The sequence below is a fragment of the Vidua chalybeata genome, chromosome 6 (assembly GCF_026979565.1).
Source record: "Vidua chalybeata isolate OUT-0048 chromosome 6, bVidCha1 merged haplotype, whole genome shotgun sequence".
Classification (NCBI taxonomy): domain Eukaryota; kingdom Metazoa; phylum Chordata; class Aves; order Passeriformes; family Viduidae; genus Vidua; species Vidua chalybeata.
The window spans coordinates 57,312,418-57,325,976 of NC_071535.1; the positions used below are offsets into that span (position 1 = coordinate 57,312,418).

The 13,559-nt window shown below is 44.8% G+C and overlaps 1 protein-coding gene and 1 non-coding gene across 2 annotated transcripts; both read left to right on the forward strand.

The window, feature by feature from the left end:
• The first annotated feature begins 375 nt into the window (after positions 1-375).
• EIF4G2 (eukaryotic translation initiation factor 4 gamma 2) lies at positions 376-12,519 on the forward strand. Its single transcript, XM_053945888.1, has 23 exons — positions 376-413; positions 1,118-1,271; positions 3,073-3,137; positions 3,269-3,334; positions 3,746-3,871; positions 4,224-4,326; positions 5,006-5,137; positions 5,230-5,296; positions 5,377-5,528; positions 5,961-6,071; positions 6,593-6,676; positions 6,761-6,859; positions 7,044-7,185; positions 7,278-7,438; positions 7,865-7,978; positions 8,756-8,881; positions 9,124-9,228; positions 9,313-9,528; positions 9,819-10,077; positions 10,294-10,498; positions 10,937-11,148; positions 11,257-11,378; positions 11,697-12,519. The coding sequence occupies exons 1-23, from the start codon at positions 376-378 to the stop codon at positions 11,760-11,762; spliced, it is 2,925 nt and encodes a 974-aa protein (XP_053801863.1). The 3' UTR covers positions 11,763-12,519.
• On the forward strand, positions 8,020-8,190 carry LOC128790348 (small nucleolar RNA SNORD97). The gene has a single exon (XR_008431715.1). It is a non-coding gene; the product is annotated as a small nucleolar RNA SNORD97 (small nucleolar RNA).
• Positions 12,520-13,559: the final 1,040 nt, after the last annotated feature.

Sequence of the window (13,559 nt, forward strand, 5' to 3'; positions counted from 1 at the left end):
ACCTTGAAGAACTTCATCCCAGATAAGATGCAATGTAAGAACTCCCACATGACAGCCCCCTTTAGGCCTTACATACATAGAAAGCCTTGGGAATGAGGAAAGAAACTGGAAGTTCTGCAGGATCATGTGTTTGGACTTGCCATCTGCACGGTCCAGGAGTTACCACATGGATCACTTTCTCCCAGTCATCTGAACCGTGAGTCACACAAACCGAAAGTGGAAGGCGGGTGTGTGAACAAAGCAGATGTGGGTGTTTGTGGGGTTTCTCCTCACCTCTCCAGAGAGAGCCCTTGTTTTCTGCCCTGCCCCATCCAGGGCAACTACACTTAGACCTTTGGGAAGCCAGGGTGGCAGCCACCTTAGCCACCACCTGGGATGGAGGCCGGGCTGGTAAAGGATGAAACCCCTCACGGGTGAGTCTCTGGAAGTCTCCATGACTCAAACTTCCACCTACAGCTGGAAGCCTGGCCATCTTTGTTTTGTTTAACTGAGCAGGAGCACGGCACTAGCTGAGTGCTTACCACGACAAACGCAAATGTCTCTCCCGAGCCCTGGTTGTCTGAGGGGTGCCTGCAGCCCCGGACGGGCCGGTTCACGGCCAAAAGCACATGCAGGGAAATAGTTTCCAAACCTCAAAAGCAAACCTGAAACTGGATCCGTACACACAGGCTCCTGGAGCTCAGATAGCAAACGTCCTCCTCCGGGTCTGATTGCAAGCCCAGGGCTACCGTGGGCTATCAGCTCATTTTTTTACCTCAGCCAAATCCAAAATGCGGGCTGATGGAAGGGGCTTAAATAAATTTATAAAATAAAATTTTTAAAACCCCAAACAAACAAAAATCTTACGAACATATACATTAGCATACGTATGTGTGTGTATATATATATATATATATATATATATATATATATATATATAGAAGTACCCTTCTGCGAACGTGCCTGCAGCTCGCACAGCAGGCCCCTAGCACTGGAGTTCTGTGAGGGCTGCAGCTCGGCAGCAAACGGCGCGGGGACGCGGCAGCCGAGCGGCCGCCATGCAGCGGCTGCGCCACTTGCGCAGGCCCGGATGCCCTGCGCGGCGGCGCCGGCAGCCCCTGGCGTAGCAGCGTTCGTGAATACCGGTGCTGCACTGCGGCGGCGGCACGGCGCAACCAAACCTCCTCCCTCCACCGCCCACCCCGATCCTGGCACCGCCCCCTTCCTCGGCTGTGATTGGCAGGACGGGTGGAGCGGTCGGCGGCGATTGGCGGGTGGCGGCGGGAGGTGGGGTAGGTTGCGTGAAGGGTGATAAAGTTAGTGGGGCTGCCGGGGAGCGCCCGAGACGCGGCGGCGGCGGTCGGCGCTCTATGGAGGTGGCGGGGGGAGGCGTCGGGTCGGTGCTGCTGCTGCTGTGGTGACTCGGAGACTCGCCCTGTCCCGCGCGCTCCCCCCTTCCCCTCCCCAGCCCCGGTCCCCGGCTCCCTTCCCCTCCCCCCCCTTCTCTTGCCTTTTCCCCTGCCCTTGGTAGCCGCCGGGACCCGGGGAAGCTGACAAGGCCTTAGGGAAGGTGAGAAATGCGGGAGTGGCGGGAGAAGCGCGGGTCTGGGGCTGGGAGTGAGCGGGTACTGCTGCAGCCTAAAATGGCGGCTGCCCGGTGTGGCCGCCATTTTCTTGTCAGTTGCTTGTCTGTTTCTCCCGCACAAAATGGCGGCCCGGGCCGGCGGTCGCTCCCGCCGCCGCCGGTGAGCGAAGGGCTGGACGAGCTCGGCAGCCCCTGCCGGGCGCGGAGGGGAGGCTGAGCGGCAACGTTTCAGGTTAGAGCGAGGGAGACGGGATTGGGCAGTGCGTGTCCGAACGGGCCATGCCTTTAGTGGCCTCGGCTCGGCTGCAGGATGGTGGTCTGGCCGCGGTCTGCGGGCGCCCGCACTGCCCCCCAGATTTCCCTTGGAGGGAGAAGCCGCGGTACACATAGCGGGCTGCGGTCTGAGGATCCCCACTGCTGGTGGGGAGGTGACGAGAGGATTCTGTTAATTATTTTATTATTATTGTTCGCTGCCTTCCCTTCGCGCGAGTGGAGAGCGGGCTGCCGAAGCGCCGCGTCAGCCGCCTCGCCCACGTTTCCTGTCTGGGGGCTCGGGCGCCGCGGTGCGGGGCGATGCCGCCTGCTACCCCCTCGTGCCTCCCGCGGCGGCCGCCGTGGTGCGGGGGAGCGGGTCCCGCCCGGCGCCCTGGCGGAGAACAAAGAGCCGGGCGGGCGCGGGCAGCGGGCGGCGCCCGCCGGGCGGGGCGGGGGGCGGCGGCGCCGCGCGGCGCCTGCGGGGGGCGCTCTCCGCGGCCGAGCCTTTTGTTCGCCTCCGCCGCCGCCATGTTGTCCCCGCTCCGCGTGCCCGCGCCGGGCGGGCGGGCCCCACTCGCCGCGCTCGGCTCTGGGAGGGCTCCGGGCGCATCCGGGACACTTTGAGGCTTCCCTCCCCCAGGCGTTTCTGTCCCCGTGCTTGTCGTTCCGCTACGCGAGCGATGCAGTGCGGTTCTTTTATGCAAGCTGAAAGTTGAGGTGGTGGGTGGACGGTACTTTTTTTTCATGATTTGGTGGCTTAGTACGCCATTTGGACGCAGAATACACGCCTTTTACTGCATTAAGCATGCGTTTTGTTGTCTGATGCTCTTCAATTCAGAGTTTGGCTGCTTTGTCGTGCCATTATAGTTTCTAAATCAGGTCAGTAAAGAACTCATTGTGCTGTATAATCAGAAAAAAGTACTTGCGTTCTGCTCTGCGAGTACTCTTGGCTTTTGGATAGACTTAAGGGTTTTGTTCAGTCCATGATTCCCTTGTCTCTTTGCCCTCACCCCCGCTGGGAAGCACGGCTATGATGATGAAATCGGCCTTTCTGTGACTGTCTCCAAGTATTGCATGAATGAAAGTTTTCTTTTTGTCAAGTTCAGTGTTGGACGGTTCTCATTGTCAAACATTTGTGCTTTTTAAAATTAGACACTCTGGCTGATAGTAAACAAGTATAATATGAATGCTTGGTTTGTCTTTCTAGGTTTTGTTTTTCCCTACCCCGTCAATTTAATTTTATTCTTTTGAAGATTCTTCGTTGTCAAGCCGCCAAAGTGGAGAGTGCGATTGCAGAAGGGGGTGCTTCTCGTTTCAGGTACCATTTGTTTGTTTGATGAGTAGTTAGCAGTGGAAAATCTCCTTGGAGGGCATCTTAAATTAGTGCAGTGTTTATAGCAAAACTGAGATGTTTGGACTTACCCAGGGTTCCGTGGTTGTTTTTAACAGTGCTTCTTCAGGCGGAGGAGGTGGTAGGGGTGCACCTCAGCACTATCCCAAGACTGCCAGCAACAGGTATGTCATCTTGCTCTTCCATTTGCATGATTTCAAAGTCAGAGTATGCTTGATAGTGAATATAGAACTGAAAATAGGCTAGCTTTAAAGTTGTGCCAGAAATACCTACTGAGTTAAAGACATTTAAATGTTTTCCAGTCTGTGTCCTTTAAAGTGTACCTCCTGGTTTAGGCAGTGCATGGGGTTGTTAATGTATTTAACCCAAAAAGCGTGGAGAGAATTTTTGGGTGCCAGGCATTGTTGTTGATGAGTACTTTCATGTGCAGCAGATTTTGCAGTTGGGACAACTGTGTGGTCTTAACAAAGCGAGTAATGAAATTGGTTGAATAAGGCAACACTGAAAGGTTAAAAGGGCAGTTCTTTAAATCACTTGTTTCTGTTTTAACAACTGTATTCTTCGAAATACTGCAGCGAGTTCCTGGGGAAAACCCCAGGGCAAAACGCTCAGAAATGGATTCCTTCACGAAGCACTAGACGAGATGACGACTCCGCAAACGACAAAGAACGACATGATGCAATCTTCAGGAAAGTAAGAGGGTAAGTTCTTCACAAAGTTACTCCTTGCCTTACTGTTTTCATTAGCAATGTGTTCCTAAGAAATGGGCTGGGGGAAAGGAAGGCCTTGAGTCTGGGGGGAGGTGTGTCCTTTAGCAAGGAGCCAGCCTGACGACAATCTAGAAGCAGAAAACACTGAAAGTAATTATTGTAAGCAGATTAGTGTTTTAAATGATACTTGACAGTCTGAAGATCCCAAAAAACCAAGTTGAATGGAAAATTGCACTTTTCACATTTTAATAGTCTTTAAAAATAAAAAGATTAGTCTAAAGTGCCTTGTAACGTGCTTACAGTATGTATATATTCTGTGGTTTTTGTTTTTGTTCCTCTTTAGCATACTAAATAAGCTTACTCCTGAAAAGTTTGACAAGCTATGCCTTGAGCTCCTCAATGTGGGTGTAGAATCTAAGCTCATCCTAAAAGGGGTCATACTGCTGGTAAGCTGGTTGCATTTCTTTAAACTACAATTTTCTTGCATGCTAAAAAGTGGGGATTGATTGGTTTTGATGGGATACAGAAGTAGCATGAATAATGCTTTTGTGTATTTGGATTATCAAACACCATGTCCCACCTCTGCTTTCTATGTAAAAAAGGATGTGCTGAGGAGGAAGTAGGTTTAATAGTTTTAAGTTTCGCATTTAGATGTCTCCATGATCACTAAACCTGATTGGGGTTCTATGGTTATTTTTTTAATAATCTAAGGTACCAGTTAGCCTTCTTACTTGCTTGGCCTTCCCTTCTTCCTCTTTTCCTGAGGAACAAGCCTCTTAGTTTTGGAAAGGCTACTACAGGTGACCTCTGGGGACACTGATGTAACTGTTACCTCACTTTCTTTAAACAGTATCAGATTGGTGATACTAATGTAGGTGTTTGCGTAATAAACTTGAGTTTTGGTGACAAAGGATTATAGAGGCTCTTAAGTAGCAAGCAATGGCTTTTGTCCTTTGCTTCAGCATTAAGACTGGTGTTGGACTACACTGTTTCTGTGCTTGATTAAGTAGAAACCAGAATGTTCTAGATGAGAGTGGTAATAATCCATTCTGTGTCTTGTAACTCTCCTAATAACATTTGCACCCTACTGCTGCTTGCTGCATTACTCAACCTGAATCTCTGTAGATCGTAGACAAAGCCCTTGAAGAGCCCAAGTATAGCTCGCTGTACGCTCAACTATGTCTGCGACTGGCAGAAGATGCACCCAACTTTGATGGCCCATCAGCAGAGAGTCATCCAGGACAGAAGCAAAGCACAGTGAGTGCATCTCTCAATCTGGAATGGTGAATTTTGCATGCATTTGTAGCTGCCTGATTAGCTTAATTGTTTCCTTTGTTCTCTTTTTGTAGACATTCAGACGCCTCCTAATATCTAAACTTCAAGATGAATTTGAAAACCGAACCAGAAATGTTGATAGTAAGTTTTAAAGCCACTTTAATACAGAATCTATTTGTTTTTTCCCACAGCCACCTAAAACAGGCTTCTTTGTTTTCCAGTCTATGATAAGCATGATGGTCCCCTCCTCCCTGAGGAGGAGGAACAGAGAGCCATTGCCAAGATCAAGATGCTGGGGAACATCAAATTCATTGGAGAACTTGGCAAGCTTGATCTTATTCATGAATCTATCCTTCATAAGTGCATCAAAACAGTGAGTATTCAGATTGGGAGGAGGCTAGGAGCAAAACAGAACTTAACAGCTAAAAAAAAAAAATTAAACAAATGTTGATACTGCTCTGAGAGTCTTGGAGCAGGAGCATAAAATGACGCAAAAATGTTTCCTGATGTTTACCCATCTGCTACTGTTATCTTTTGGTATGATATAGAAGTAAAATCAGCTTTGTTCAAAGCTATAGGAATTGTCTCCAAGGGAAAATGTAGTTTTGCCCAGACAAAAGTGTGCCGTAGGTGCTTCAAAGTACACACAATTAAGAATTGTCAGTTCTTAATTTTAATTTTTAAGTCCATTTGCCTTAAGAACAAGACAATGTTTTTGTATGTGTCAGTGTACAAAGTTTGTTGCTTATTATGAATTGTCATTTATAAAGTTTTTAAATCCTAAATTTTCCCTTTAATTTTTCAGCTTTTGGAAAAGAAGAAGAGAGTTCAACTCAAAGATATGGGGGAGGATTTGGAGTGCCTCTGTCAGATAATGAGGACAGTGGGACCTAGATTAGATCATGCGAAAGCCAAGGTATGTGCCTATCTAGTGCAGTCATCAACCTAATTAAATTATGTGGCTAAGACTTTTGATTGCTTGAGCCTTCTGTATTCATTATAAATGAGTACAAAACAGAGGCTCAATTTTTCAGAGAAAAGAGTGCCAACTACGGCTTCTAGACCAGTTCTCTTGATAAAAAAGGCCAATCTTTGAAACAGTTTTAAACATCGCACGAGGGTGTAGTTCAGGTCATCAGGAAATCATATAAGTGAGACTATTGTTTTTTAAACACTGCTTGAAAAGATGTGCTGAGGAACTATTCTTAGCACAGCTAGGTGATCAGAGAGATGGGAGTTAAAATGAACAGAATTTTGGCTGTGTTGCTTATCTCTGATTCAAGTGTCTTGATGCATTAGATCTTTAAACTCTTTTGTCAAGGAGCTAAAGATGCCAGGAATAGGCAGCTTGTTGCATTATTTTGTCTTGAATGTCTTGAGTGAAGACACTCTAGGCACTGATAGAATTATCCTAACTTGTAACTTTTGTTCCCCTAGTCCTTAATGGATCAGTACTTTGCCCGTATGCGCTCCTTGATGTCAAGTAAGGAATTGCCAGCAAGGATTCGTTTCCTGCTGCAGGTATGATGATAAAATGTCTCCCTGCTGCTTTTTTTCTTGCAAAATTGTCTTGAATCCTTTCCTAATATCCTCTTCTGTTCCAAGGATACTGTGGAGTTGAGAGAACACAACTGGGTTCCTCGCAAAGCTTTTCTTGACAATGGACCAAAGACTATCAATCAAATCCGTCAAGATGCAGTAAAAGTGAGTGCTGCATGTGAGGTCCAGAGCCTGCCTTGGTACTGTGCACTTGGGCGTACTTGTCACACAGTGTGACAGTTGGCTTAAGGGTTAAAATCAGATGGACTTTTGTAGTTGGGGGCTAAAAACTTGGCTTTCTTGGGACTGCTACTTGAAACTGACCAAAATTATAATTCCTGTTTTAAAGGATCTGGGAGTTTTTATTCCTGCTCCTATGTCTCAAGGGATGCGAAGCGACTTCTTTCTGGAGGGACCCTTCATGCCACCCAGGATGAAACTTGACAGGGACCCACTCGGAGGGCTTGCTGATATGTTTGGACAAATGCCAGGTACACTGACACCGCAGGGGGTGATGGGGTGGCTGTGGCTCTGCTGTGCTGAATAAGAGCTAAAACTGTAATTTGTCTCCTTGCTGATCCAGGTAGCGGAATTGGTACTGGTCCAGGGGTTATTCAGGATAGATTCTCACCCACCATGGGACGCCATCGTTCAAACCAACTCTTCAATGGCCATGGGGGTCACCTCATGCCTTCTGCTCAATCCCAGTTTGGAGACCTAGGCAAATCTTTTCTGAAAAGTCAGGTAAGGAAGATGTTCACACAGTGACTTCAGCTTGTTTAGAAGCACTTCCTGAGATGCGTATGTTATGGATTAAAGTTCGCTTATGTTGAAAGACCTATTCAGATTTGATTCTGATAACTGATGCTCAGCTGATACAAAAATTCTAAACCACTTTTTAAATTGTACAAAAAAGATGCAAGAAGTACACTTTTTTTAACTGCAAGAAAAGGTGCATGTGGCTTTGGTGGGTCAGAACGGTGTGTTTTATTTAAAAGATGGCCCTGTTTTTAGGGATAGATGCTACTCTCCCACCACCCTTGCTCCTTCTTTCTCCCTTCCTGGCGAATAGAATCTTTGTTCCTCTGGTCCCTCTGGTACTACTTACCAAATGATGTACGCCACTCCATCATCTGCACTTCTTTCTCTATATCTCCCTTTCTGAAATAGGGGCAAAGCCAACTCTACCATACCCAGAATCAGGGACTCTTATCCCAGCAACAAGGACAGTCGAAGGATATGCCACCTCGGTTTTCTAAGAAAGGACAGCTTAATGCAGATGAGGTACATGACATGCCTACATTATTTACAGCCTATTCTAAATATTGCCCAATGATTATAGCAAGACGCGTTATTATGAGGACTAATGCTGGAACTCTTTCTCCTCTTCCTCATTCTCCTCCTTCTTTGTCCCTTCCTCTTTCACCTTTTACCCCCCCCCTCACTTTCCTTAGGGTATCCAGCGTCCTATGAGCAAGACTGAGATATGAGGGCAATTTTTTGGGGTGTCCCTTCCTTCCCACACACTTCCAGGAACACTACTCTGACATCAGTTCCCATGCATCCTATTGATAACAAAACATTTAATTAAAACTTCAGAAAATCCTGAACTTTAGAAACCCTGAAGTGCTGGACCAGGTTAATTTTTTTGTTTGTTTTCTTTTGTTTAGAACTGGCTAATAGGCAAAATTTCAAATGCAGAGTAAACTGCATTGTGATTTTGAGTGTTAACCAGACTTGTATCCCGATTTCTGAGCAATTTGGTAGAGTTTTATCTTGGCTGTAAAATACCTCAGCAAACATGCTGATTATCTTCTTGGGTCTCTAACATACTGCATCTAAAAGGAGCATTTCCAGGTTTTTATAGCAGTTGAACTAAATGCCAGTAACTTGCTTTTGGGGGAGTTTCAGAAAACTTGTGGCTTAATCTGTATTTGAGTATTAATATTGTAGAAATGGAGTCATGCTTCAGTGAGATCAGTTGGAGTGAGTCCATGGCTGTGTATTGTTGGTCAGAATACTTGAAACAGTTTGAGTTTTTCTTTGTTTTACTGTTTACAGATTAGCCTGAGACCTGCTCAGTCTTTCCTGATGAATAAAAACCAAGTGCCAAAGCTTCAGCCCCAGATAACTATGATTCCTCCCAGTGCTCAACCACCACGCACTCAGACACCGCCTTTGGGACAGGTAAATACAAAAAATTCCTGTATGTTGTTGGCTATACTTCCCTGTTTGTGCTTGGAAAACTTAATTTCAAATGTGGGAAGGGAGGGAGAAGTCTTTGATTGCACAGAGCAAGACTTGGGAAAAGAATGTATGAAACCAAACTAATTTGAGTTCTATCTGCTTTTTTATGTTTTGTATTGTAAAACTTGATATAAGCAAAGGTAGATGTGCTACAAAGAAACAAAATCTGGTGTCTTTTTCAGCCGCCTCAACTTGGTCTTAAAACAAATCCACCACTTATACAAGAGAAGCCTGCAAAGACCACCAAGAAACCACCTCCTTCTAAGGAAGAGCTACTTAAACAAACTGTAAGTTAGTGTGCAATAGTGAGTCTTACAGCTTTGGATGTGATCTTCAAAAAGAATGTTTAACTGTGCTTCTTTCCTCTCCAGGAGGCTGTTGTGACTGAGTATCTGAACAATGGAAATGCTAATGATGCTGTCAATACTGTGAGAGAAATGAGAGCTCCGAAACACTTCATTCCTGAGATGCTGAGCAAAGTAATCCTTCAATCCCTAGATAGATCAGATGAGGACAAAGAGAAAGCAAGTACGTTGATCAGCTTGCTCAAGCAGGAGGGAATAGCCACCAGTGACAACTTCATGCAGGTATTGTGGTCTGATAATCTTGCAGTTCTTGTTTCTTGGCTCTTCTTGGTGTTTAGCTGCTGTAAAAGCAGTGTGCAAATATTTTTAAGTCCTACTAATCTGAGGAGGTAAAAATAGTACATGAACCTGTGAGGGGCACAAGAAGTAGTGAAAGGAAGACATGCAGTATTTAGGCAGTTGGAACCTGGGATCCTCTTTGTGAGGGATTACAGAAAGTGTACTATGAGTATTATGTTGCACAGGAACCAAATTACTTAGGAATTTCATCTTGTTTGTGTACTGTTTCTTAGGCATTCCTGAATGTATTGGACCAGTGCCCCAAACTGGAGGTGGACATCCCATTGGTGAAATCCTACTTGGCACAGTTTGCAGCCCGTGCCATTATTTCAGACCTGGTGAGCATTTCCGAACTGGCTCAACCACTGGAAAGTGGCACCCACTTCCCTCTCTTCCTGCTCTGTCTTCAGCAGTTAGCTAAGTTACAAGACCGTGAATGGCTAACAGAATTGTTCCAACAAAGCAAAGTGAATATGCAGAAAATGTTACCAGGTAAGATTTGCCACAGAGCTCTTCTGTTACCTGATCCTAGAGTAAGCAAGATACTGTTCTAGTTTATGTCAGAGTAAAATAACACGCAGGGTTGTCTTGCTGGAATTAGCTGTCATTATTGTTAGGAATTATGTTTCTTATGGGGTGGCTGGAGCATGAACTATGCCTTACAGCTCTTGAGAAGCACTTAACATGTGTCTTTTATTTCCTTGGCAGAAATTGACCAGAACAAGGACCGCATGCTGGAGATCTTGGAAGGGAAGGGGCTTAGCTTCTTGTTCCCACTTCTGAAACTGGAGAAGGAACTGCTAAAGCAAATAAAATCAGATCCATCCCCTCAAGCCATCTATAAGTGGATTAAAGATAACATTTCACCCAAGCTTCATGTAGATAAGGGATTTGTGAATATATTGATGACCAGGTGGGATGCTGTTTTAATGTCTTTTAGGTACTTGTTTGGTTAAGCTCAGTAAGGCACTAACTGTAAAGGGTCAAATATAGCTCTGCAGAAATCTGAGATGCGGTACATGGGGAGACAGATTGCTCTGAGTGAACCTTCTCTTGTAAAATCCCATTGCATTGGAGAAGAAAGGCAAGTCTCCAGGCTTGCATCAGTGTGTGAAGTGTTTTCTTTGGGAGGAAGTCTAGATCAACGTGTTTTTCTAAAATGTAGAGCTGTAGCAAAGGCAAAACAAGGATTTTTCTGGTGCAGTGTCAACCACAGTAAAAGTCCCTGTGCTTGCTCCTGACTGCAGGTGGAAGCAGGAGGACAGTTGCAGTGCTAGCTATCTGAACTTGAAATGTCAAGTGCTTTGATCTCTTAGTTTACAGAACTTAGCTTGGCTTTTCTTCTGTCCAGTTTCTTGCAGTATATTTCTAGTGAAGTAAACCCACCCAGTGACGAATCGGATTCTTCATCTGCTCCATCTAAAGAGCAGCTCGAGCAGGAAAAACAGCTGCTTCTTTCCTTCAAGCCGGTGATGCAGAAGTTCCTCCATGACCATGTTGATCTGCAAGTGAGTGCTTTATATGCACTCCAGGTGCACTGCTACAACAATAATTTTCCAAAAGGTTAGTACATCGAATTCACCTGAATTGGCTTGTCCTTTACATTGCTTAAAATTCAGCAAGTGGTTGAGAAGGTTATAAAGCTAACCAAGTTTAAATATACTTTTGTAGGCATGTTACTGCGCTTCTTTGTTCATTTCTATGACATGGAGATCATTGAAGAAGAAGCCTTCTTGGCATGGAAAGAAGACATTACTCAAGAGTTTCCAGGGAAAGGCAAAGCTTTATTCCAGGTAAATCTGCTAACATTAGAATAGAGACTTGTTTTTTTTTTTTTTTTTTATATATTTCTGCTGCAGTGGAGCATTTGAGAAGAGTTTTGAAGTGTCTAAGACTTGCAAATATCTAGAAACCTAATGGAATATTTCACTAGGAAGGAGTTGCAAGCAAGATGACCTAAATCTGTTTACTAGAGGCCTTACGTGTAGTGCAAATGAGGCTGGAAGGTTTTATAAAATGAGTTGCGGGGGGTGGGGAAGATGAGTGTTCTGCAGAAGTACTTAATGGGGAAACAATTCCTGCTCCCTTAAACCAATTCTGTGTAACTGCAGGTAAACCAGTGGTTAACCTGGCTGGAAACTGCTGAAGAAGAAGAATCTGAAGAAGAAGCTGACTAAAGAACCAGCCAAAGCCTTAAATTGTGCAAACATACTGTTGCTATGATGTAACTGCATTTGACCTAACCACTGCGAAAATTCATTCCGCTGTAATGTTTCACAATATTTAAAGCAGAAGTATGTCAGTAGGATATTCTCTGCAAAAGGTTTTTGTAGTATGTCTTAATAGTCTACAATAAAAATATTTTAGAGTATCTTCAATGTTTAGATAACAGTGTATTAGCAGCATGCAATAATTACATCATAAGTTCTCGAGCAGAAGCAGTCTGTTGCAAGGGTCTTCTTTGCTGCCAGTTATCATAGGCTGTTTTTAAGTTAGAAACTGAATAGCAACACTGAATACTGTAGAAATGCACTTTGCTCAGTGTAATACTTGAGTTGTTGCAATATTTGATTATCCATTTGGTTGTTACAGAGAATCCTTAACTGTAATCGATGGTTGTTGCCGTAATAGTATATTTGCCTGTATTTCTACCTCTAGTAATGGGCTTTATGTGCTAGGTTTTAATATCCTTGAGCCTGGGCAAGTGCACAAGTCTTTTTTAAAAGGAACAGTTTACTTGCACAAAAACTGATCGGCTGAAGAGATGGTTTAATGCCCTTTGGAAGAGGTTTTTGTGGGTGTGAAACATGACATGGTGAGAAATTTGAATTGGTCCCTCTTACAGTACTGAAATTAAGTCTATTAATTTATCAAGACATGTTCATGCCCTGATTTTATATACTTGTATCTATCAATAAACATTGTGATACTTGACTTGTTTCTGAATGTCTCGCAGTAGAAAAGCTTTGGCTGATGACTTGTTCCCTTAAGAAATGAAATATCAGTGGGAGTTGCCTTAGGTTGCAACCGTCCTGAAATTATTTGGATATGCAGATGAATTCTAAAGGTCACAGACAAGATGAGACACTACAGATATGTTTTGACAGGAGGAGAATGATGGAATTCTGCTGAAGAAATGGTAGGGGTTTGCCTTGTGGTCCAATGTATGCTTTATCAGTGAGTATGTGCTTTTGTCTTGGTTAATGCTTTGAGCTTCCCCCCAGGCCACATGCATGTTCTGAATCAAGTGGCACTGTCTATTAGCTGCCTGTTTCTCAAATCAAATTGGCAAAAATAATCCCTGCAAGAGTTGAATGATGTTGCATTGTACAGGCTTGAAATGTCATCTATTAAATACTCAAAACACCTTACTTCCTAGAACCTTGTCCCCAGTGAGTTTTTTTTGTCCTCATTGATACTCAAGTCTTAACCTGTTGAAAGGTGATGATGTATTTGTAATGGCAAAAGGGTTAGTGGCTCCAGGACTGGAGCTTGGTTTGCCAGTGGTTTGAGTGCTGTAGCTAATAAACTGTTATGTATCATGGGAGGTGAAGAGGTGGAGCCCAAGAAAAGGACTAGAGCTGATAACTAGGCTTGCTTTGAGGAAAGGGGAGAGTTGGAGTTGGCAGTGGAGCACCTTGTAATGCTGCAGCTGGAAAAGCATGTCATGGTTTGCTTTGAAGGGCTCCCTGACTGCAGTCACAGCTCTGCCCCTCCTGAGTGTTGGTGGGCCATGGTCTGTCAGGGAGTTCTGCTACTGCCTTGGGAGCTTCTGTGCAGTGGAGCCCAGGAAACCCAGGGACTGTACAAGCCAAATGACATAAAGGGCATTGAACTTCAATTGCTGGCAGAATTCCATGGCACCATCCCTGCATTTCAGAAGTGGAGTGTGATAAGCAGTTGAAGGGAGAGTAGGATACTGGAGTGGGGTCTAGTTAAGAGAGACTGGAATGCTTCAAATGCAGTTCAGTGGC